Source organism: Fusarium vanettenii, assembly GCF_000151355.1.
Source record: "Fusarium vanettenii 77-13-4 chromosome 2 genomic scaffold NECHAsca_18_chr2_1_0, whole genome shotgun sequence".
Lineage (NCBI taxonomy): Eukaryota > Fungi > Ascomycota > Sordariomycetes > Hypocreales > Nectriaceae > Fusarium > Fusarium vanettenii.
The window spans coordinates 2,992,821-3,016,909 of NW_003315867.1; the positions used below are offsets into that span (position 1 = coordinate 2,992,821).

Below are 24,089 nucleotides of genomic sequence, written 5' to 3' on the forward strand. Positions count from 1 at the left end.
CACATGGGCTTTGGCATGCCAGGCACACAAGGGACCGTGGCTGAGTGTGGCAGGGCCCTTAGTCGTCAGGGCGCCCATCAGGAGTTGGACTGTTGATGGTACTTCACAACTTTCTACCTGCCTACGCAATCAGGAGGAATTTTGAGTCATGAAATGCTCGAGAGGCGTCTAGTGGTGGCTCCCCCGCATAATTCTTCTTGGAGCTCTAGACTAATGCTCTTTGTCCTTGACACGATGGTTTATGCACATAAGAAGAAGACATCATTTGAGGCGGAGGGGAACGATTGACCAAGGCCATGAAACCCTAAAGGAAATCACCAAGAGGGCAGCATTTTACTGATATGATACTTGAAGGAATAACATGAATGGAATTAATGAGATTTGCCAAGGCAAGCTATTCTGCCTTTATGGAGGAGTGGCTAGTATGGATCTCTTGGATAACGAGTGCCAGCTGCTGGCAGTGCCCGACAGTGTCAACACAGACTCGTGGAAAATCACCCAAAACAGACGCAGTAGAATTTCTCTGACTTCTGTCTGCTTCCAATAGAATCTAGAGGAGTTATCTTAGCCCGCTTCTAAAACAAATTCAACAAAATCATCACGTTCGCGCAACACCATCACCATCATCACCACCACCACACCACACCAGCTATAGCTACTGCAGCAGGCAGTAAGTAGCTTCATATAACCACCGTGTATTCCCTATTCATTCATGCTAACAGAAAATAGAAATGTCGCGTCGTTGGAACCACCAACCCCCCGATCTTCCTTGGATCGGCAACGCAAGTGCCCGCTCCTGACCTGACGACAGACCTCAAGCCTAACACTCCCAAAGAATGCTCCTCAGGAGTCTCGGCCTGGATCCCCGAGCAATCGCCCCTGCCCCCGCCCCCGTCCCCGGCCTCAGAACCCTCCTCCTCCGGCCTATGCCCTCCCCATCCGTGCCGCCGTCCCTCCCGTTGTTCCTTGTGAGGCACGCGCTGCACAGCCCCGCACCAAGGATGCCACGCAAAGAGACCGTCGCGAAGCGGCCATCAGAAGTGCCCAAGAGGCCGAGCAAGCCGCTCTCGAAGAACTCGAGCGCGAAGATGAAGAGCTGCGGGCTCGCGGGATACAGGGTTGGTCGCGGACCAAGAGGGGTCCCAACGGCGAGCTACTTGTTCGCTCCCAGCAACTTTTTGGGCTCGAGATTGGCTCCGAGGGCCCCAGTGAGATCAGAATCTGTATCACCCGCGTAAAGAACGGGAAGCGGGAATCCAAGACCATCGCCCTGAACGACCTACCCGAGTATGAAGCCGACGACTAGGAGGAATGGCATCAAGCGCGTAGGCCGACGCAACCCCCCGACGACCAAGACACCCGCAACATTGAGATGCTGAACGACGTCTTCTCTGCCTCTGCCCCGCATACGGATACGATCAGGATCTTTCCCAACGCCATAGGGATGTGGTGTCGTGGAGAGAACAAGCAGTGGAGACCGGAGCATATCTTCCCTGAGAAGAAAGAGAAGAGGGGCGACGTTATTGCTCCTATGTCTGTATCTGAGGAATTCCTGGTTCCTGGCGAGCAGACTGATGTGCGATCCTTGACGTCAAATGGTCACTTCATCCACCATCATCCACCTCCCGGAATCGGTCTCAGCTGGGGTGACTGGGATCTCTACACCGAGTGGCAGGCGCATGGACGGTCTGTGGACAAGAACTGGGTCCCAAGAGGAGACTGGAAGCCCAAGGTTGAGGGAGAGATTGTCTTTGTCGCTGACAACGAGGATCCCTCTGGCGAGGAGATCATCGTAGACAGGGTACCTGTGCGACCAGATTACCGGGCTACGCAGCGAAACATCGAGGGTGCAGGGGATCATCAGAGAGCTTCAAGCTGGGATGGCGCACCCGAGACGCTGTACCAGAAGTTCCACCCCGGTTCCAGGCCCGACATCCAGCGAGGGGGAGCCCAGGGATGGACACGAGGAGGCCAGGCAGCTCGAGGAGGTCGTGGAGGGCAAAGAGGTCAAGGAGGTCGAGGCCAAGGAGGTTGGGGTCGAGGTGGCCCAGACCAGATCAATCGAGGCCGGGGCCAAGGAAGAGGAGATCAACGTCGGGGTGATCGAGGAAGAGGAGGTCGAGGACGAGGAGACCTTCATCAAGTTGCCCCATGGTAGATGAATCACTACCACGACGCTCCCCGCCTACGTCTTTGCTTCGAACATACTGGGAACTGTCTAGCGGCATGCTTCTTCACACGACACTCACATCGATACAACACACAGCACTTGGAAGTTCAGTTGCTGGACAAACGACCCTGCTTCTCTACTTGTATGCCTAGCGGCATTCTTGTCGATAAGCTCCATCTTCAACTTCAACTTTGTCGGTGCCGTCATGGCGAGCAGAACTTGGTTATCTCGGATATCTGCCTAACCGTATCCTTGTTAGCCAGCTTTACTCTCATGATGTGAAGAGGTTTCTGGTTTTTGTTATATGCTTAGCGGCATTTTCTTTTTCTTTTCACAACTGTGTTCAGTACTCTTCTGTCCCTGACTCTGCAGAATGCCTCGCAGCATCCCGCTAGTATGGCCGGAATTGGTATGATTGTGTACGAGTTTGTTTACGAGCCGGCCACGTCTTAGTTAGGGGTTTCGTATGTAGTGTTCCGTTTGGAACCAGGGCTTGCGCTCTTTCTAATCAAGACAAATGGCCGCAGTTTACGTGCATGAGTATTCTGTCGTTTACTAAGATTGTTGTGGGCCTCGACTGAGTGCTGATATGCCCCCATCCAGTCATTAGTTCTTGCCTCGACACCTCTGTCATGTCTCGTTTGCACTATTGAAGCGTTGTTCTATGAAAACGTAGATATCCTGACCAACCCCTGACCGTGTGATGAACTTTAGAATGTGAGCCCCAAACCCAGATCTGGCACTGGTCATCTTGGAAAAGAGGCTCTATGATTCCCGCCCCCGTGATCGTCTGTAACTCCCAGCACTGCCGGCCAGCTGGCAGCCAGTCCTTCACCGGACAACGTCCCCTTCGGGCAGAGATCAAATGGCCTACAGGGCTTTAGTTTGATGTTCATCACGTGAATTACGGTCAATCGTTTGTTTACATTTTGTGCGCTCAAAAATTCTCGTTGAGGCAAAATCGCTGCATCACCAAGACCATCTCGCAATAACCACCACGACTAAGATCACAACCATTCTTTCTGCTCTCCCACTATTTCAGTCACCACGGTCTATTACCATGGAGTCTATGCTGTGGAACCGCATGACGGCCGAGCAGGCCATGGCGCTCGAAGACGCCACCAAAAACCCCTTTCTGCCCGGCAGCTTGCACTCTGCCGAGTACTTTGCGGACCTCAGCAGGCGCCGCGAACAATACTCGATTTGCCGCCCTGAGAACCGTCAGGAATTTCTCCGGTGCTTCCAGTCGGGAAGAGTAAGTATATCTAGTCTTGTTCCTAAGATTTACGTGCTCATATCTCATGCCTAGATCACCATCGTCGTCGGGGATACGGGCTGCGGCAAGATCACACAGCTCGTGCAGTTCATCCTTTTTGATGAATGGATGCACGACGAAAAGATTGTTGGCTGTACACAGCCTCGCGGCTCTACTGCATCCAGCGCAGCAGCTCAGGTTGCCAGCGAGATGGAGCTTCCTCTCGGCGGCATCGTTGGATGCTACACCCATAGTGGCGATTGGGATCGCAGCAGCGGTGACACCCGCCTGAAGTTCTTGACCGACAGCTTCTTGCTTCAGGAGTTTGTATCTCGCCGCGGCTTCCATGACTATGTAGGTTATGCCCCGTGCTGATTGCAGGTTGTATCTGACAACAGTAGGGATGCATTGTCATCGACCAGGCACATGAGCGAACCCTGGCGACAGATATGTTGATGGGCTTGCTCAAGGATGCTACCAGGGCTCGTGATGACTTGAAGGTTGTCATTGTCTTGGACGTCGATACCGGCCTCGACAAGTTTACCAAGTTCTTCGGGACCCGCAACGTCTTCCGTGTTGCCGAGCGAGCTAACGCCATCCAAATCCGATACCTGGAGGAGGAAACGCCTGATGCCTTGACTACCGCCTGCAGCCTTATGATCGTCAGGTCTAAGCCCAGAGGGAACATCCTCTTGTTCCTAACTTCTGACCGAGATGTCTGGGGCGCCTGTGAGAGGCTCGGCCGGGATGTCCGCACCCTCAAGACCCTCCCCTTGTCTCAAGTTCCCGCATCGCCCGATGCGCTTCAGGATGACGGAGCCCAGAAGTGTTTCGTCACTACTGGATTGGCTGAGGTCAGCGTGAAGATCCCCGAGATCACCTATGTGATCGGTACGTGATACTCGCCACAAGCCCCCCTTCCTCCTACTTGATAGACTAACTAGGATCCAAGACAAGGGCAGGTGCAGGCAATTCAGGTATAGCCCGCGTGTAGGGATGTACACTTTGATGACGGTCCCGATCCCTAAGCCTACAGCACAGCTACGAGCCGCCCAGATCAGTCGGAATCAGCAGGGTGGCATCTGCTACCGACTTTACACCAAGCAGACCTTCAACTGGATCTGCCCCCCCAATAACCATCTCGCAATCCACGCCAGCGAGATGACAAGGGAGATCTTGATGCTGAAAAGCTGTGGCTATCATGAGATCTCGAAGTTCAACTTTGTCGACCGCCCTCACACAGAGACGATTCTGCGAGCTTTGGCTGAGCTCCGCGCTTTGTAAGTAGTAGCTAGCCTAAGGTACTCATATGTGGCATGATGAACTAACATGGGAAAATAGGGGCTTCACTGATAGCGATACCAACATCACTCGAAAGGGCGAGATAGCCGTGTGCTTGCCCACCCCTATCGATCCTGCCTGGTATAACGCGTTCCTTGAGGCGGAGAAGCTCGGGTGCCTGGGCGAAATTGTCACCATCGCCTGCTTACTTAGTTCGCAGGAAGATTTATTCGTGAGGCCCTATGAGCAGCGATACAGTGTTGATGTCAAGCGGCAGTGCTTCGGTCACATTGATTCCGACCACCTGGCTCGACTCAATGCCTTCCTTGCCTACTTCCACCGCCGAGATATCTGTTCCGACGAAGCAGAGTTGTCCAACTGGTGCCAGAGCCAGGGAATCAACTTGGAGGTTGCCGAGGAGGCCAGGCTCATGCGAGGCGGACTGATGCCAGAGGTTTCGCATGGAATGCTCTATGGTGGCCCAGTGCCGACCCTAGATCCCCGGGACCCGGATTTCAGTGCAAAGATTCGCCAAAGCCTGGCAGTTGGCTTCTGCCACAAGACCGCGATCCTGAGCAGAAGGGGCGATGACAACTACAAAACGGTTCATGAGAATTACCCAGTCGCGCTTGAACCAGACAGCTGCCTCATCGGCATGGGGTGGGAGTGGGTGGTTTACCATCACATCCGTTTCGCTAGGGTCCAGTATATGCACTGCATCACAGCCATTGAACCTGAATGGATTATGGTACGTTTATGGCCTCTTGATCTCAACACAACACCCCCAGCTAACAAGTAATAGCACCTTCAACACTTCCAGGATCACAACCTGGCGCGCAAATACGACCAAGTTACGCTTAGGAACCCCGAAGTCAAGGCCTCCCTCGACCGGGCCAGAGCCAAGACTGAGTCGGAGTCTGTCTAGCGACATGCACATCCTTGTTGGAGCACGATGCGCCTAGCGGCATACATCTTCCGAAGAACAATGGGTTTACGGTACCTCTTATTCTGAAGAACGATGGACTTTACGGCATGATTATTTTTAACAGCAATGTGCTTTGCGGCACTCCTTTTTGGAACAGCGATGGTCTTTCGGCATTCTCACACTTTGAAAAACGGCGGGCCTAACGGCACCCCCTTTTCGAAGCACTACCAGCTTGACGACATCCCCATCGCGACAAGGCATTAAAGCAATCACTGCCTATCCAACCAAGATAGTTACGTCTCGCGACGTTTTCTTTCTTTCTTTTTTGACCGATATAATCTCTCTCTTGCCTCACAAGACTTCATGGCTAGCGCCATTCAGTTTTGAACGGACCATAGAGAGTTTTTCCGGTTGTCTGAGTCTTTGTTGTTGGTTTCATTTCGCTGATGATGTAAAGGCCCCTCGCGGGGCCTTTGCGGAGGCACCAGAGCGACGGCCGGCACCTTCACGCGGTGTTCTGGGTCAGTAGCCAGGAGTGTTTGGCTCCTGGTGAAGCTAAGACCGGTCAACTTACGTAGCTAGGTAGAATTCTCTGGATGATCTGTAGACCAGGGAGTCTTTCCTGATGAGCATTGGGAAGCAATGGAGCTGTTTTCTTATCGTGTGCTAGACTAAGAATCTCTCCTGTCGTGACCAGTGCCGCCCACATTCCACCTCCCTAATCATCCGTGGCCCTCATACTGCCAACGCTCTTGCGATTAGGAATGCGAGCAGCCATGGATTTGGCAGCCACTTTTAGTGTTAATCTACAACTTCTTCAAGGCGTAGAAAAATCCAGCCTGTGCCGATACCAGGCGAGATGGCAACCCTCTTGGTCCTCCTCCAAAAGCAGCCGCAGCAACCGCCCATCTAGATAGCGAGTTTGTAGCAAAATCGCCCAACTTGTTTGATTCAATGAATAGATCAACATGTGGGAATCCGTTGAAATCAATTGGGGTTGTAAACTGTTTAGGTTGGTGAATTGGATTGTTAGTTTGCAAGCTGCTGTTTGGTCACCGACGTGACGGCGCTCTGCTCCTGCCAACGGAGGACACTTCGGCCAACCGGGTTTGTCTCAATCAATCAATCAATCAATGCACGTGACTCACAGCCATGACTCCATTGGGGATATAAAATCCTCCCCTTCCTACCTTGTGAATAATCTCAATCTTTCCACAGCCGATCTATATATGAACCATTCTCTTCGCCACCGCTACCCGACGGAACACCCAGCCGGGAGATGCGAGAATAAGCCACCATCCTTGCTTTATATATACACACACGAGCATCGCACCCACACAGCAGCACTGCGACCATGGAGCCCACTCAAGCCCAGCAGAACCGGCCTGTCCCTGCTGACAGCATCAGGCGGGACTAGACGGCTGCGCAGGAGGCCGGCGCCTTGAAGATGGACGGCCCAGCCCGTCGACCATCAGCAAGCCGCATTCCTAGGCTTCACTTGAAGGCCCCGCACAGCGCAGTAACCGGCTCCCAATCTGCCAAGAAGAGGCACGCCAAGAATTTTGCGGCGCACACCAGGCCGGCTAGCTGCGGAAAGACCACTCAGGTCTCCCAGTTCATCCTGTTCGACGAGTGGGAGAGTGGCCTGCTTGTCGCCTGCACTCAAACCAGGGTGATTGCGGCAACCAGCGCAGCCCGGCGCGTGGCCCAGGAGCTCGATGTGGACCTGGGTGACGAGGTCCGCTACGCCGTTCGGTTCGACAACACCAGTAACGACCGAACGCGCCTCAAGTTCCTAACGACGGCCTCCTGCTGCAAGAGCTTCGTTCTGACAGAGAGCTTAGCAGATGTGTAAGTTGGAATCGTGTCATAGAGGAACACTGCTGACGATTACAGGCTTGCGTGATGGTGGACAAGGCCCATGAGAGGACGAAGAACACCGATCTTCTCTTGGCCCTCCTCAAGCAGACAATGGGAATGCGGCCAGACCTCAAGGTCGTGGTAATTTCGGCAACAATCGACTTGACCACCTTCACCATCCTGGGTCCAACATGTTCCACGCCCAGGGACACGCCTAACCCGTCCAGATTCAGTATCTGCGGGAGGCGACGCCTGACTACCGGAAGGCAGTGTTGGAAACGGTCGCCCACGTCGCGCAGACCAAGCCTGAGGGAAGCATCTTGGTGTTCATGACCTCCGTCCAGGAGATCGAGGAGACGTGCGGGTTGATCAGGAAGAAAGTGCCTGGTCTCCAGGTCTTGCCTCTCTACCCGTCGCTCTCGAGAGCCCAGATGGAGGGTGTCATGGACACCAAGACAGGCCGAAAGTGCATTGTGTCGACAAATGTCGCCGAGGACGGTTTGACCATTGATGGCGTCACACTCGCGATCGGTATGTCATGTCCGGCTATGTCCCACAAAATTGGCTGACCTCAACTGCCTACAGACAGGGAACGACCGATTGCAGACCATTAGGTCCGTCCTCATAAATCCTCATCAAGATCTCTTCAAATGGATTATACTATAGTAATCTCAGATTAGGAGGAGATACTCTAAAGCAAGGTAAAGTTCATAAAATTCTTTCTAGCTGTTGACTCATCTTTATGCTGAAACCAATCAAAGCTCCTCCTAAGAGACTCCCGTCGTTTATATATACCGGACTCCAGAAGCCGTACGACAACATTCAACCGGAATGAAAACGCTCCTAACGGCTCTCCTCCCGAAGGCCTCAGCTAAACAACGAGCTGGCGGTGCTGGTCGCATCCAGGACGGTATTTGCTACCGTCTTTATACCAAGGACTTTTTCGACAAGTCTCTCGTAGCAAACAAACCTCCTGGAATGCTAACCAGCGAGGTCATGGCAGAGGTCCTGGTTCTGAAGTCTTACGGCTTTCACAAAATCTCCGACTTCAACTTTGTCGATGGAACCTGGCTGCTGTTTGGCACCTGCTGGGGGATAAACCAGAGATACAGTGAAAACGCGATCACAAAAAGTCCATCGCGAGGCATTCTTTGCTACTGCAAACTCTGGGTTGAGTTTTTTTCACACTGCTCCGGGCTCTTCATGAACTCCGTGCCCTGTGAGTCTTGGACGTGGTCGTCTCTTTCACATTTTGTACTGACACATAAAGTAGGGAGTATATTGATGCCGATGCCAAGCTCACGACAAAGGGATCTATGGCAGTGGGTATGCCTGTAGACCTTGCCTGGTATAATGTGTTCCTTAAGGCCAAGCAGATGTCACCATCACGTGCCTGCTCAGCACGCAGGACGACATCATCATACGGCCCAATGCACCGCGATACGCCGCCGACGTTATACGGCAGCAATACTCCGATGCTAAGTCCGACCACTTGGCACGACTGAACGCATTCCACATGTACATCCATCGCCGAATCGAATCTGCCGGTGATGAAGACAAGCTGGCTAGATGGTGTCCAATGTCGTTCATCAACCCGAAGGTTGCAGATCAGGTCCTGAAGATGCGCAACAGCCTGATGACAAGCGTATCCAGGCGCATGCTCGACAATGAGGCCGTGCCAGCATTGGAGCCTTCTGACCCGAACTTTGATTTGAAGATCCGTCAGAGCTTGGCGGCCGGCTTTTATCACAAAGCCGCCCATCTGGACAGAAGGGGCACCTACAAGACTGTCCACGACAACCACCCAGTCGTGCCTGAGCCAGATAGCTGTCTAGTCGGCGAGAAGTATGAGTGGGTCATATGTGATCACATTTCCTTTACCGGACTCTAGTACATGAGATATGTAATAGCTATCGACTCGACCTGGATTATGGTAAGTTTTGTTTATTTGTTCCTTCAAGTAAGCCGCTAATTTGTTGCAGGACCTCGAGCATTTCCAGGATAAAAACCTGGCGTACAAGTTCGGTGGGAGAACCATGAAGAACCCATATGCCAATGCCTCCCTCGACCGGGCCCGAGCTACAAGGGCATCACGTTCTTCCTAGCTAGTATCCACGTTCCGAGAGACGATGTCTGTCCTGAAAGATAGGGCACGCCTCGCGACACTCTCATTCTGAGCCGACGACACCGATCTTGCACGTTTTGCCTTGCGGCATACTCATCCTGAGTAGACGACCTCGACTCTTACAGTTTTTGCCTTGCGACATACATCTTAGACGTTGGGACTCTTGTTGTTCCCTGGCAAAACTTCATGGCCGGCGTCATCGCAGTGATGTGTCAACCCTTTCTCTCAGTGCACGAGAAACGAATTGACTGCGGAACCCAGTCCAATCGAAAATACGTCTTGACAGACTAGGCCACCAACATGGTATTGGCCTTGCTCAAACACGCCATGGAGCACCGCGATGACTTGAAGGTTGTGGTTATGCCGGCCACTATCAACCTTGAGAAGTTCACCCGATACTTCAACAGACAGGACGTTTTCCGGGCCCCTGGGCAGGCTTTGCAGTGCAAATCCAGTACCTCAAGGAAGCCACGCCAGACTACTTGACCTGTGCCTACCGAGTGGTGAAAATGATTGTCAAGAACAAGCCCAAGGGAGATATTCTCTTGTTCTTGACCACGGGAGATCGAGGAAGCATGAGTGATGACCCGTCGCAGAGTGCCAAGTCTCCGGGTCTTAACCTTCTACTCTGCCCTCCCATCCGAGGCCCAGCGTCTTGCAATGAGCAAGTCAGCCACCCAGCAATGCATCGTCTCGACCAGCGTTGCAGAAGCTAGTGTAACGATCCCAGGGGTTGTCTATGTCATCGGCATGATTCCCTCGCCAATTGAGGATCCCAGACGCGGGGAAAGAGAAGAAGGTCAGGTATAATCTTCGTGTGGGAATGACCACCTTGCTCACGGCTCCCATCTCGAAGGCATCAGCCCGACAACGAGCTGGTCGTGACAGCCCCTACACAACGGCCTCTCGTGGAATACCCCTCTAGGCGTCAATAGAATAGTGACAAAGTGGCCGACAAGATCCTTCGACTGAAAGATCTGGGCGTCGACGAAGCGGCGCCGTTCGATTTCATCGACCCGCCAATGCCAGAGGGTTACATCCGCGGGCTCGAAGAGCTGAGAGCAGCAACAGCCATCGTCGCCAAGCCCTCGGACCTCACTCCCGAGGAGAAAGGTACAGCGGTGGACCTTCTCCGCGCGTGGACTCGTTCCTTCGGAGGCGACATGCGGCCCTCCATCCAGGTGACGGAACGAATGTACCACGACTTCTGGCAGGCAGTCTTCCAAGGATAGGATTCTTCGAGGTTTGTCAGGGTCCCGAGCAAGCCTCGCGTCCCGACCCTCGAGGACGCGTCGATTCCGGTTGGCATTGTCAGCGTCAACGCTTTCAACCGCCGCAGAATTGAGCGCGGCCAGCCCGAAGCGGTCAAGGAACGTCCCCCCTACGACGGTGAAACGGCCTATCTTGGCCTTGCCCTCAACCTTGACAACGAAACGATCAGCTGGTACAACAAGAGGGAGGGCGCAAAATGTGTCAATCACAGCATGGTGGAGTACACTCTCTACCCGGACAAGGCTAGCCTTACATGCCTGCGTCAACAACTACGACTCGAGCCAGATCGATCTCTTGGGGGGCTACAATCGGGCGTACCTCGTGGTTCTGGCACGGCGCCGTGTGGTTCAATTCGCTGCGGCCGGAACAGCGCAACCACCCGAGATTCGTGCCCAAGACCTTCCGACCAAAATGGTAACTGTCCTTCTCGCCCGCCCATATATGGCTGAAATGATCGACATCTTGCGTGGCGCTGTCGACGTTGGCCCCTTTGTCGAGCCCCCCGAAGATGCCTTTTGAGAAACGTAAGCCATAAACTCCTGCGTTTAATGAACTGCGAACTAACATCTGGCTTTAGGAACCCAATACTTGTTTTGTTGGTGCGAAGGGCTGCTCCCTAGTGGGATTCTGAAGAGTGTATCTGGCTGAGAAAAAGACATCACGCTGGAGGTAGGCCGTAAGGGCTTCATGGGGCCAATGAGACGTACTTTAGACTAAAATTAACAAATAAAGGTATAAAACAAACAAAGAATACTAAATTCTTTGTATAAAAGCCTACTATTATAATCATAAACCTTTTGTAATATGGTACAAGGTATAGATACAAAGGACAGAGTAAGGTCGTGAGGACGCAGCCCACCTTGAAGGTACAGGTCGTCGTTCCCAAACGGGACCCAAGAACCATGGGACCGATCACTGGTGAGTGATTCATTCTCAGTCCTGTGAGAAACATGCTGACCATGCATCAAGTGACTTTGAAAGAAAATCTCTGGATGTGTCATACTGCATCTCTCGATCGAGGCAGAAATGCCCCCGTTTCGACGGTACTCTTTCTTCAAGGCAGAACTGCCCCCATGCTTGCAACACCCGCCATCGCATTCAGAAACGTTCCAGTCTAGTAATGCTGGGGTTTGAGATCTGGATGGGCGATGGGAACGATGGATATGTGTATTGTTGCGACGTAGATACGTTGCAGTAGGAAAGCTATGATTCTAATTTCTCTGGTGTCTTCTGTGACTTGGTCCTTGTACTTCTGCGGCGGCCATCGCACAAAACCTTCAGTCTCGCTGCAGCGTCTGTATCACGCAAGACTTAAGCCACCTGCTCTATCGGTTGTATTCCACCTAAGTGATACTTCAAGCCAGAGAGTGCCCACAAGCCTAAAAATCCCGTGTCAACACGACAGCTACTGTTTGGGGGAGATTGGAAAGGTAAGGTTCAATCATTCACGGGTACGTTGTCAATTAACGGCCAGGTTTCGAACAAGCACTACATGTCTTAAAACTGCGCGCTCCCATGAACGACGTCTTATCCACCACGCCCTGCCCTCCCCGATCAAGAAAATACCGTCAGACGGGTGCCGTTAGGCCCGAGGGTGAGAAATTCAATACCGTACTAGACGGGCGCCGTTAGGCTCTATGATGAGAGTGAACCGAACATTGCAGGAGATGGGTTCCGTTAGGACCGAGATCGCCATTTCTTGTTGTCGGATGCTGGTTGCCGAGCGTTCTATGATGCTTGTCTCGAAGCTTGAGCAGCTCTTGCGCGATCGAAAGATTCCTTGACCTTGCGGTTACGGTAATCTCCGTGCCAGTTCCGAGGGATGTTTTCGTCGCGGAAGAACTCACGGTCCTGTAGCATGAACATTAGCACAGAACATGTGTAGAGTGAACAGCAGAAGAAGACATACTATGAGCCATTCCGGGTCGACTGCAGTTACCATGCGCAGGTACTGGACACCAGACGAACTGAAGGTCAGACAGATGGCCTATTCCCACTCCATGCCAACCAGGCAGCTATCGGGGCTAATGCCGGCAGTGTGGTGCCCGTGGTACGTCTTGTAGATGTCATCATCTACGATAAGCGCCGCTTTGTGGTAGAAGCCGGCAGCAAAAGCCTTACAGATCTTTATATCATACTCCAAATACATTGCGCTCAACGACGAAACCTTTCCTCGCCCACACACATGTATCCGAACCTGCTGGTTGAGCTGGTTGCGGATAGCCGTGACTTGGGCAGCCACACGCCCATTGATGAAGGATCTGTGGCACCGTGCATCGAGGTCTGCGGGAGCCGCTTTTGCCACGTGGAGGTACTTGTGCATGGCGTTGAGCCGTGCAATGAGATCTGACATGGGATGTCCAAACTGGCGGAGCGTCGGATCAGCTGCGTACCGGTATGTGTGCGGTCGCGAGAAAAGATCGTTTTGCGTGGTTGCAATAGCAGCAATCCCGATGATCTCGCTGAGACACCTGAGTTGGTTCGCCTCCGCAACATTGTATCACATCGCGTCAACGGAGAAGCGAGTGGCATTCCTGCCTGCCTGGGTGATGGAGCCTCTGGCATCAATATAGCCACTGAAAACAAGGGTTAGCACGTACTCCGAGACGCCATTCTCACCTTCCAGTACTCACACTCACTGCCTTCAGCTCTTCGATGCCCCGGAGGTAAGTCTCTGGCATTGGCGGGTCGATGAAGTCGAACTGCGCCACTTCTTCGACACCTAGATCCTTTAGTTAAAGAATCTAGTTGGCCACCTCGTTAGTGTGGACGCCAGGAGGGGTGTTCTGCCAGAGAACGTTGTCATGGGCCTCCTTGGTGTAGAGGCGGTAACAAATACCTGGCCCAGTCCGACCAGCACGAGCCCGCTGCCTAGCGGACGACGTTGAAATGGGCGCTGTTAGCAGCGTTTTCATCCCGGCTCGGGGGTTGTAACCCTCCTGCTTTTGCAGCCCAGTGTCTGCATGCACAGTCAGCTAAACGTTGTGGGTGATACCCTGGCATGACATACCGATGACGAATATCGTTCCACAATCTGGATCCAAGGAAAAGGGTGTGTGTGTAATCGAAGTTGATTTTCTTGAGCCCAAGAACTGGATCCCTGTTTTATTCTAGTGTACATGCAATAAACCGATCTTGCCCTTGGACCCCCAGGGAGTGCACCTGCTCCCAGTTCCTAAACAGGGAGACCAAACACAGGAAAGGTGTTGGAAGTGTTTGGCCTGAGTCTAGACCTGCCTAAGTGAATTGTGATTACCTTGACTCATACGCAACGTATTTGCTGCACGTAGAAATAAGAACTTTGTGCCATCGCAGAATTGAGATCGACTCTTTAAGATCTCCTGGGGTCTAAAGTGGGGTTTGTCCCACCATCTTCAGGGACCCTTGGCGAACAGCTACCGGCACTCCGGACCTGCGTTAGCCTGGGCCACTCCCCTGGGAGGTCAAAATAACCAAGACACAGTCAGGGCAAGGTACTCTAGCTCTTCCAAAGCCTGTTATGTAATTGTCAGATTATAAAGGCTAACCTACTAAAAATAGTAATTTTAAATGGTCATAATGATTTCTCATAATTATTAGGTATTTAAGTAATATTTTGTTAATTGTATCTACTCTCGTAGCCATCATTTGATTACCGCAGCTGAAGCGCGTTTGTACTGGTGACTTATTTTATTTGGCGGTGTGGCCGGCTGGTATGCGTGGGGCGCCTAGCCCTGTTTGAGCCCCACAAGGCGGAACCTGTCAAACGTCAAACGACCCAGAACAAAAACAAAGAACTACCTCCAACCTTCCCCTCCAAAACAACTCTCATTCAAACCTCTCCCCTTCTTTTTCGACCCTCAAACCGCCATCATCATGTCTGCTCCGGAGCCAGTGGAAGATACGCCCGCCCCCGTCCCTCTATGCGCAAGGCATATCATGGACGACCGCAACACCACCAACCAACGAGCGCCTGGAGTCCTCATCTCCAAGCCCTCCGACCTGACACCTGAGGAGAAGGCCACGGCCATCAGTCTTCTTAGCGCATGGTGCAAGAATCATAGAGGCGGCTCCGAGCCCCTCGTCTTGACCGTCAACATGTATCGGTCATTCTGGCGCGCTGTTTTCCGAGGCTAGAACTCTGGGAAAACCATCGGCCGCGATCCCGAGTTGCTCGAACAAACCGACTATGACATCTTCATCGAAGTCGGCACCGTCAACACTCGCCTCTCTGGTACACGCAAGAGAAAGCGTGACCAAGATGAAGTGTCTCAGACCCCCCTCTCCGGCCTACAGGGTGCGACCGCCTACCTAGGCTTGGAAATCGGTTATCGCTCTATCACTTGGATCGGCAAGTACAAGAGCAAGAGAAAGAACAAGGGCAAGGAAAATGGCCAGGAAGAGGGGCCTATCGACCCCTCTATGATCAACTATAATCTCCATGAGGACGAGGCTAGCGCCTTTCGAGCTTGTATTGCCAATTATGACAACAGTGAGATTCGACGCGTCGAGGCCTACAACCGCGAATACCTCCTGACTCTCGCACGGCGCCGCGTTGCTCATTTCTCGGAGAATGGTACCCGGGAGCCTCCCGTCATTCGCTCTGAGGATTATCCCACCAAGGTAGAGCCCCTTGTCCTCGCCAGCGTGGCCTTGAACGAAGTCAATACGTTCACGAGTGCCCTTGCTGTAGGTGGCCTACCTATCGGGCGCATCGAAGATGACTTCTGATGAAGGTAAGCGATTACTCCTTGACCTTGACGAACCATAAACTCACCTTGTTGATGCAGTCCGCCGTTCACTACCGGGACCCAAGAACCTAGCATTCACTACTGGGACCGTTTACTGGTAAGTATTCCATCTCCAGGACTGGGGGAAACAAGCTGATCATGGAACTTAGCAACGTCGATTTGTCTCTCCATCCCTCGATCAAGGCAGAAATGCCCCCATTTCCAGAAGTTGGTTCAACTTCTCGAAATTTGTCTCGCGACATACCGTTTTAGACATAGGAACTCTTCGTTCCTGAGTCGGCTTCATGGTTAGCGCCATACAGCTTTAACGGTCTGTGGAGAAATTTTGCGTGTCTGACGATGTTTGGAATCCTGTCCTTCTCTCTTTTTTGCCCCATGCCGATAATACAGAGGTTCTCTAAGCCTTTACGGAGGTACCAGAACGACGGTCGGCACCTTCACGCGGTGTTCTGGGTCAGTAATCAGGAGTCTCGAGGCTCTTGGTGAAGCTGAGATCGACCAACTTAGATAGCGCATGTTCATATCACTGTTCTTAAGCAAGCGACACCAAGCTGGGGCATTTGGTCGACCTTCATTTAGATAGCCCAGATGAATCATGACTTTTCTCTGAACTGAATCTTAAAAGAGTCCCACTGTGTGACAGGACTCAACGCGTCTCCATGGAGTTGAGAACAAACGGACGTTTTTATCTAATCACCACACTCCTGTGTATCAGGCAGAGCAGCAAAGAATACACTCTCTAGTCAGACATCAACTCATGGCGATAAACACTGATTTGATCAATTGGCATTCGTTCTCTATATAAGTCCCTATTCTCAGCTTTTCATTGAGATTTTCTTTTATTCATGCAAAAATGTAACATTACCTTGAACCGAAAACACCTACATGATATCATTTTTCTAACCAACCCACTTACGCGCGTTCAGGAACAGCTGGAACCAGGGACCAAACTGTCCCCATTCCTCCAGCTGGTTGTCGGGCTTCCACGAGCCCACATCCGCCATGATGGTACGCTCGGGGTGAGGCATCATGGCGACCACACGGCCGTCCTTGCTCTTCACACCGGCGATACCCTGAGGGCTGCCGTTGGGGTTGAAGGGATACTTCTCCGTGACGGAACCGTAGTTGTCGACGTAACGGAGAGGAATGAGGCCGTGGTCGTTGACGGATCCAATGTCGTTGGCCGACGAGAACTGGGCTCGGCCTTCGCCGTGGGATACGACGATGGGGAATGACGAGCCGTTCATACCGTTGAAGAAGACAGAGTTGTCCGACTTGTCGTTGATGGTGACCATAGAGAAGCGGCCCTCGAATTGAGAGCTGGCATTCTCGACAAAAGTAGGCCAGTGCTCGGCTCCGGGGATCAACTCCTTGACTACACAGTATTAGCATGATTCTGGACAGAGCGGGCATACGCACGTCGAGTCAGCATCTGGCAACCGTTGCAGACACCAAAGGAGAAGGTGTCGGGTCGCTTGAAGAAGGCCTCAAAGGTCTTGCGGGCACCATCGTGCATCAGGATGGACTGTGCCCATCCGTTACCGGCGCCGAGGACGTCACTGTCCAAGTTAGCATTCCACACTCAAGAGAAAGGCTGTCCATAGCCCTTGAGTCCCAGATTACTTACCCGTACGAGAAGCCACCGCAAGCAGCAAGACCTCGGAATCCATCCAGGGAGAACCCATCCAGGATATCAGACATGTGAACATCAACAGCATCAAAGCCAGCGGCACGGAAGGCAAAGGCCATCTCGGCGTGACCGTTGACACCCTGCTCTCGAAGGATGGCGACTCTAGGCTTGAAGACCAAGCTCTTAAGGTTGGTGAAAGTAGGGAGGCTGACATCGGCAGGGTCAAACTTGAGCTTGTAGTGCAGACCGGGATCCCTGGAGTCCTGGATAGCATCAAACTCGGCCTGTGCGCAGTCGGGGTTGTCACGCAGCTTCTGCATCTCGTACGAAGTGCTGGTCCACCACTGCTGGATCTTGGCGCGCTCGAGGTCGACAATGGTCTTGGACCTGTACTTGACAAGCAGAGACTGCTTGGAGGTAGGTCGGACGTAACCAATGGTCTTGATCAGACCGTGAGGGGGGCCGCAAGTGGCAAAGCACCTCTTGAACTTGGTCTCGTCGCCGCGACGGATCTGGAAGACGGCACCCAGCTCCTCGTTGAACAAAGTGTCGAGCACCTTGTCCTCAGACTCGGCAAGGTCATCGAGAGAGATGTCAGCACCGCATCGACCGGCAAACATCATTTCGGCGACAGTGGTGAGCAGACCACCATCGGATCGGTCGTGGTAAGCGAGAACAATATCCTCCTGCGCAAAGTTAGTAACTGGCGGACGACGGAATCGATTGCGACTTACCTGATGGAGCTGCCACAAGGCGTCAAAGAAATCACGGATGATCTGAACATCACGGACATCAGGAGCCTCGTTACCAATCTGGCCAAGGGTCTGGGCGAGAGCAGAGCCACCCATAGCACGGAAGCCCTGAGCAAGATCCACAAAGACAAGGACGGACTCGCCGACCTCCTCAACCCGACGAAGCTGAGGAGTCCACGTGCTACGGACATCCTCAACAAGACTGAAGGCGGAGATGACCAGAGACACAGGAGCGGTAACAGTCTTAGACTCGGAAGTCTCCTTGTCCTTCCAAGAAGCCTTCATGGATAGGGAGTCCTTACCAACAGGAATGGAGACACCAAGCTCAGGGCAAAGCTCCATACCGATGGCCTGGACGGCTTCGTAGAGAGCAGCACCCTCACCAGGGTGACCAACAGCGGCCATCCAGTTAGCAGAAAGCTTGACGCGCTTGAGATCACCGTTGACAGGGCCAGGCTTGATGTCGGCGGCACCCAGGTTCATCAAACTCTCAACAACAGCCATGCGAGCCGAGGCAGCGGCCGAGATGAGAGCGAGAGTAGGCTTCTCACCCATTGCCATAGCCTCTCCGCGTCGCTTCTTGTCATCGATGCTGAAGCTGGTGAGAGTCACAGCGACATCGGCCACGGGAGTCTGCCAAGGACCAACAAGCTGGTCGCGAACAGACAGGCCACCAACGGTTCGGTCGCCGATAGTGATGAGGAAGCTCTTGGAGCCAACGGAGGGAAGGTTGAAGACCAGCTCAGTAGCCTTGGTGACCATCTCAGTCAAGTCAGAGCTGCCACACTGCTCAGTGAGGCTCTTGACGGCATCGAACGGACGGAGGTTCTTCTGGACTCGCTGGACGTCCTTGGAGATTCTTCGTCCAGGAGGGAACAGAACGTCCATGGGAAGGTTGATGGGATCGATGGGAGGGCTAACTGTAGGCTCACGGTCGGTCAGGACAAGCCTGGTCACACCGCTCTCATCCTTGGTAACAGCCGATCCGACGACCGAGAAGCCACAACGCTCTCGTCGGCAGATGCTCGTGAAGCGGTTGAGGCCTTCCCGATTGACGAGAAGAACGTATCGCTCCTGAGACTCGTTGCACCAGATCTGGAGAGGGGACATGGAGTTATCGGCACTCTCGACCTGTCGAAGCTCGAACTTGCCTCCGAAACCGGCATCCTTGACAAGCTCAGGGAGAGCGTTGGAGAGACCACCAGCACCAACGTCATGGATGAAAGCGATGGGGCTCTCTGGGCCAAGAGCAACACAAGTGTTGATGACCATTTGGGCGCGTCGCTCCATCTCGGGGTTTCCACGTTGCACACTGTCAAAGTCGAGGTCGGCGGTAGCCTCAGAGCCGGTGTTAGAGGAGGCAGCACCGCCTCCAAGGCCGATCAACATGGCAGGGCCACCAAGAACGATAACGTGCGCACCCTCTTCGACGTGGGCCTCCTCCTTGAGAGCGTGCTGGGGCCGGACACTGCCGATGCCACCAGCAATCATGATGGGCTTGTGGTAGCCCCTGTACTCAGGGGCCTCAGACTCGGCCTCGTTGGTGAGCAGAGTCCTGAAGGTTCCGGTCAGAGCAGGACGTCCGAATTCGTTGTTGAACCGAGCAGAGCCAATGGGGGCTTCCAGCATAATGTCAAGACTGGAAGCGTAGTGGGAAGGTCGTCCAATATCAACCTCCCAAGGCTTCTTGCTACCAGGAATCAAGAGGTCAGACACCCAGAAACCGCAGAGACCAGCCTTGGGGGAAGAACCCCGTCCGACAGCACCCTCGTCACGAATCTCGCCACCGCTACCAGTTGCGGCACCGGGGAAGGGAGAGATGGCAGTGGGGTGGTTGTGAGTTTCAACCTTGATAAGAGGCTGGACAACCTCACGGGTGAGCTTCCAGCTTCCAGTCGAGTAGTCAGGAGCCCAGTAGTTGCCCTCATCACCAGACAAACTAAACCGAGTTAGCAATGTTTAAACCAGCCATGCCACGTAGAGGCCGTGACTTTCAGAGGCGACTTACACAGCGGCGTTGTCTGAATAAGCGCTGATGACATATTCGGGGTTCGACTTGTGGGTGTTCTTGATCATGCCAAACAAGCTGTTCTCCTGGCTGACACCATCAATGGTCCACGAAGCATTGAAAACGTGGTGTCTGCAGTGCTCAGAGTTGACTTGGGCAAACATGAAGAGCTCAACGTCGTTCTACTAAAATCAGTATTGATTTTCAAATCCGGGCTCTGAGACATACGGGCGAGCGGCCGAGAGCAGTGTACTGCTTGACCAAGTACTCCATGTTGGGTTCGTCAAGTCCAAGTCCTGCCTTCTTGTTGTGCTCCTGGAGAGCAGCCAATGGGCCTCGCTCATCCGAAAAGATATCAACCACCTCAAGGGGATGTCGGATTCCGTGAGCGAACATGGTGTCAAGGACCGGGGGCGAAAGACTGAAGAACTCAGTCATACGGTCATGGACAACATCTCGGAACACCAAATCCTGCTCTCCATTGTATGTGTCCTCGAATTCGATGTGAATGACTCGACCTCGCTCGATACGGTTGACAGTCTTAAGGTCGCACACGAGAGCGATGCTGGTGGCCTTGGAGCTCCATGGCGAGACGTTTCGGGGAGTAACGTAAATATCGACGGACTTGCCATTGCTCTCGGTCGCGGAAGCATCGGCGGGCTTCTCAATGGCTTCGAGGATCTTCTTGATGCTGGAGAGGACGGCGGCATCCTCGGTCTCGAGGTCGACGTAGTACTGCCACGAGCCCGTGAGCTTGGCGACCTTGACGGGGCTCTGATCATTGATGCGCTGCACGAGCTTCTGAACCTCAGAAGCCGTGTAGCACGACTCGCCGACCAGCACGTGGTACATGGTGAATGATGTCTGTTTGCAAAGCAGGATGCGCTTTGACGATGAACGCCGACGACCTGTAGCGGGGAGAAAAAAAATGCGGCGGGGCAGAGATCAAGAGAAGGCGGGATGTGCGGATCCGGGAAAAAGTTGCTCCGCGCCACGAAATGCGGCTTTGAGCCTGAGCAGCCGTAATTTCCCGTCAATCTGCATCTTACGATATCTCCCCAGTTAATTGAAGATTGTTATTCCTTTGAGGCATGAGAATCTTTGTTGACTTGTGATGTGATGTTTGGCACTCTCTTATCTTATCTGAGATCACGCACGTGCCATGGCGGGGCATGGCGGGGTTCGGTAGTTGGCTCAGAGGTTAGCCTGACAGGGCACAGAGGCTCACTGAAGCCTCAACACCAAGACATCCATCCCAAGAGGCACATAATGAATGGGATGTTATAAAATTTGCAGCCCGTAATAGACTAACTGAAGACCTCACATATGTTTGAGAGCTTCTAGAGCAATTTATCTAGGTTGTCAATTGGCTGTTCTTCCACTGAGTGCACCCCTGCTTTTTTGGAACCTTGGACTGGCTGGGCACACAATAACCCCTGCCCAGATCTCAAAAACTCCCGACCACAATGGATGTACTTGTAAGCCTTGAATGTCTAGTAACATGGTAAGCTCGATATGTTTCTTGAATTAAGTTGGCTCCTCTCATTTCATCGATGAAAGCCCTTTGTTCGGCACCTGGGCTGGCATGTCGATGGCCTGCAGCTACCCTAGATACGAACTGGTAAATTTTAGCAATCGCTTTGTGTCGCGATTATGAGTGCTGGTAGCTGTCTGCTGTAGCCTGGATTGAGAAGAAGGGCTCTAATATATGATCATCATATTTATCGTTGTTTAGCGATTTTAAGGAGTGCAGATGTTAAGTCCCTTCCCTCTCACAGACACTCAAGCCTCTCTTACCAGCAGGTTGCCGTGCTCACCACTGTCCATCATGGAAGCCATCTGTTGGGACCCAAAGACCCTGCTTGGGATATACATGAACTTAAATGGCCAACATATCCAGATTTCTTGTGTCGGAAGCCCTGCGGGAAACCTCGGTGAGCGATGCGGCAATGCTATCCCAGAGTCACAATCCAGAGAAGCACTACAGCTGATTGACAGGTTGTCGAAGAAGCGACTGAGAGATGCCAACTCAAGCCACTTGAACTTACTTGTCTCTCGTTGCCTTTGCCTCACTTGCCAACCACATCAGCATGAACATGTTTCGTACGCCTGGGCCAAGGCGATTCAAGCGTCCGCGAGACATCAAGACTATCTAATGACAGCTTTTGAAGGCATTCACTCATCTGTGTGTTCTAGTCTTGTGACCCAGTTGGATACAGAAAGAGAGCTGGTTGGTAAATTCAAAGAGCAACAATTTGCCGACCAGGAGGCTTTCGCTCTGCGCCAAGATGCTCTTGAAATCAGCAAGAAAAAAGCCGAGAGACTAGAGGAAAGGATTCATCTTCTTGAAATGGAGAATTATTCTCTTAAAGACAGGATGGAAGAGGAGTTGGCGGCTTCATATGAAAGCAGCTTGGTTAACAGATCCCTTGAAAGCAAGGTCAAGGCCGTCAATAACCTTCTCCTGCTCGCGCAGACAGAAGCCAACGAGCTGCGCAACAAGAAGGTTTTTCTTCTTAACAATATAGAAGGGTTCTTGCAGCAAAATGATGCCCTGAAGGAAGATCTCGAAACGGCACGCTGGGAGAGTGAAAGGCTCCGAGACTCCGAGACAGCTCTGGCACAAAGGCTCAAGTGCCAGCGCCATGCTTTGCAGAAGATTCAGTGGAAAATGCAAGACAGGACAACATTTGAGCAAGGGCTAAAGACATTGGAGGCCATTCTTAACGCAGTCGAGAAAGACATAGCGGAGCTTGTTGCTCAGAGGGAATTGGAGCTGGCTGCTGAACAGGAACTAGAGCAGCAGCTAATGATGGAACGGGAAGAGCACTATGATGAAAGACACCAGTACCAAAGAGAACGCAGAAAAGAGAGGGCTCGGAATTCGGCCCTTGTCAAACGGGTGAAGGCTTTGGAGCTTCTCGAGATTGAGATGAAGGAGGAGATGGAGGGTAATTGGATATACTGGATCTGGAAGGGGATTAAAGACCCTAGGTCTTTGTTTAGACGTAGTGGTTGACTGGACAAGTCTGGGAGAGAACCATTGGCAATTGGCGATGGCTGGCTAAAATACTGCGCGGGATTTTGGACCAGAGATTAGCTTGATATTGATACGTAAAGCAGATGACACACTGAAGTCTGGAATCATGATGGGCTTGGCGGAATTCATCGGCGGTCGAGTCGCCCGGGTCGAGACCTCTACCATGCCCTGGAAAAACAAGACAACAGAACGGAGATCCATAATAGCTTATACTTCCTTGAAGGTAGCCATGAAAGATAACTGAAAAGATCTAATATCTACATTAGACTAAGTTATTGCTTTAATATACTTATATAAATTCATCCATTTGTTTTAAGAAGAGTTAGATCTTCTTTGTCATTCTGGTGTTCCTGAACTACGTGCCAGGTGATGGATCGGAGCTGGGTTTTAGCGTTAGGGGCAAGGCTTGCAGGAACCTATTGGCAATAGCACAGGCCGTGAATGGCGAGTCCTGGAAGATGCTAGTATTCTGCTCCACTGAGAGTGATCTTGGACTGAAGATGCTTGCATGAAGTACGAGCTAGGCCTCGCAATTTGGAATTTTAACACGGAGGACGCGAACATCCATATGCCTAATCACTGGATATATATGGCGACCACCAAGTAAGCCAAACAGTATAGAGGACAACGTATATCATGCTTGCTGCCAGTGAAACCTGGGTGAGGATGAGAACTATAGAACAAGAGGATGTGATACCGGAACAGTCCCGAGTCTCCGTGGACCAGGGTGAAGATGTGACCCGTGTAAGCACCAGGGACAATGATTCAGTGCATTGACCACGTAGGACTCAGGAGAAGAAGCTAACTTGGGTTGCAAAATTTGCGTCGACGTGATGGTCATAGGGAATGTTGACATTGGAGCGTATCTCAGGGGCAGTTGGTTGAAGCCGCTGTTAACCGATGGTGTGGTAGCGGGAGTGGCTTAGACGGCGCGAATCTAGGTTAAAGCGACGTCCTCAGCACTTGCAAATTCTTTTCGTATTAGGACCGCATGATGTTGGAACTTCTGCGTTGAAAATCATCAAGTTGGTTGGACGAGTT

At 52.4% G+C, this 24,089-nt stretch overlaps 6 protein-coding genes across 6 annotated transcripts; 4 read left to right on the plus strand and 2 right to left on the minus strand.

Annotated features, from left to right (window-relative positions):
• Positions 1-361: 361 nt before the first annotated feature.
• NECHADRAFT_76708 (uncharacterized protein) lies at positions 362-2,162 on the plus strand (the record flags this gene model as incomplete). Its single annotated transcript, XM_003046105.1, has 5 exons — positions 362-532; positions 656-670; positions 836-1,287; positions 1,330-1,847; positions 1,927-2,162. The coding sequence occupies 5 exons, from the start codon at positions 362-364 to the stop codon at positions 2,160-2,162; spliced, it is 1,392 nt and encodes a 463-aa protein (XP_003046151.1).
• A 1,068-nt stretch (positions 2,163-3,230) lies between these two features.
• On the plus strand, positions 3,231-5,631 carry NECHADRAFT_76709 (uncharacterized protein; the record flags this gene model as incomplete). The annotated part of the gene is made up of 6 exons (XM_003046106.1): positions 3,231-3,425; positions 3,480-3,779; positions 3,827-4,316; positions 4,378-4,705; positions 4,767-5,454; positions 5,527-5,631. 6 exons carry the CDS (start codon positions 3,231-3,233, stop codon positions 5,629-5,631), a joined length of 2,106 nt encoding a protein of 701 aa, XP_003046152.1.
• Positions 5,632-7,078: 1,447 nt separating this feature from the next.
• NECHADRAFT_76710 (uncharacterized protein) lies at positions 7,079-8,105 on the plus strand (the record flags this gene model as incomplete). The annotated part of the gene is made up of 5 exons (XM_003046107.1): positions 7,079-7,361; positions 7,424-7,482; positions 7,528-7,632; positions 7,719-8,022; positions 8,077-8,105. 5 exons carry the CDS (start codon positions 7,079-7,081, stop codon positions 8,103-8,105), a joined length of 780 nt encoding a protein of 259 aa, XP_003046153.1.
• Positions 8,106-12,616: 4,511 nt separating this feature from the next.
• Positions 12,617-13,211, minus strand: NECHADRAFT_76711 (uncharacterized protein; the record flags this gene model as incomplete). Its single annotated transcript, XM_003046687.1, has 3 exons — positions 12,617-12,739; positions 12,798-12,875; positions 13,074-13,211. The coding sequence occupies 3 exons, from the start codon at positions 13,209-13,211 to the stop codon at positions 12,617-12,619; spliced, it is 339 nt and encodes a 112-aa protein (XP_003046733.1).
• Positions 13,212-14,743: 1,532 nt separating this feature from the next.
• Positions 14,744-15,870, plus strand: NECHADRAFT_76712 (uncharacterized protein; the record flags this gene model as incomplete). Its single annotated transcript, XM_003046108.1, has 3 exons — positions 14,744-14,959; positions 15,005-15,537; positions 15,735-15,870. 3 exons carry the CDS (start codon positions 14,744-14,746, stop codon positions 15,868-15,870), a joined length of 885 nt encoding a protein of 294 aa, XP_003046154.1.
• Positions 15,871-16,374: 504 nt separating this feature from the next.
• On the minus strand, positions 16,375-20,860 carry NECHADRAFT_66683 (uncharacterized protein; the record flags this gene model as incomplete). The annotated part of the gene is made up of 6 exons (XM_003046688.1): positions 16,375-16,993; positions 17,038-17,177; positions 17,246-17,934; positions 17,983-19,939; positions 20,009-20,190; positions 20,237-20,860. 6 exons carry the CDS (start codon positions 20,858-20,860, stop codon positions 16,518-16,520), a joined length of 4,068 nt encoding a protein of 1,355 aa, XP_003046734.1. The 3' UTR covers positions 16,375-16,517.
• Positions 20,861-24,089: the final 3,229 nt, after the last annotated feature.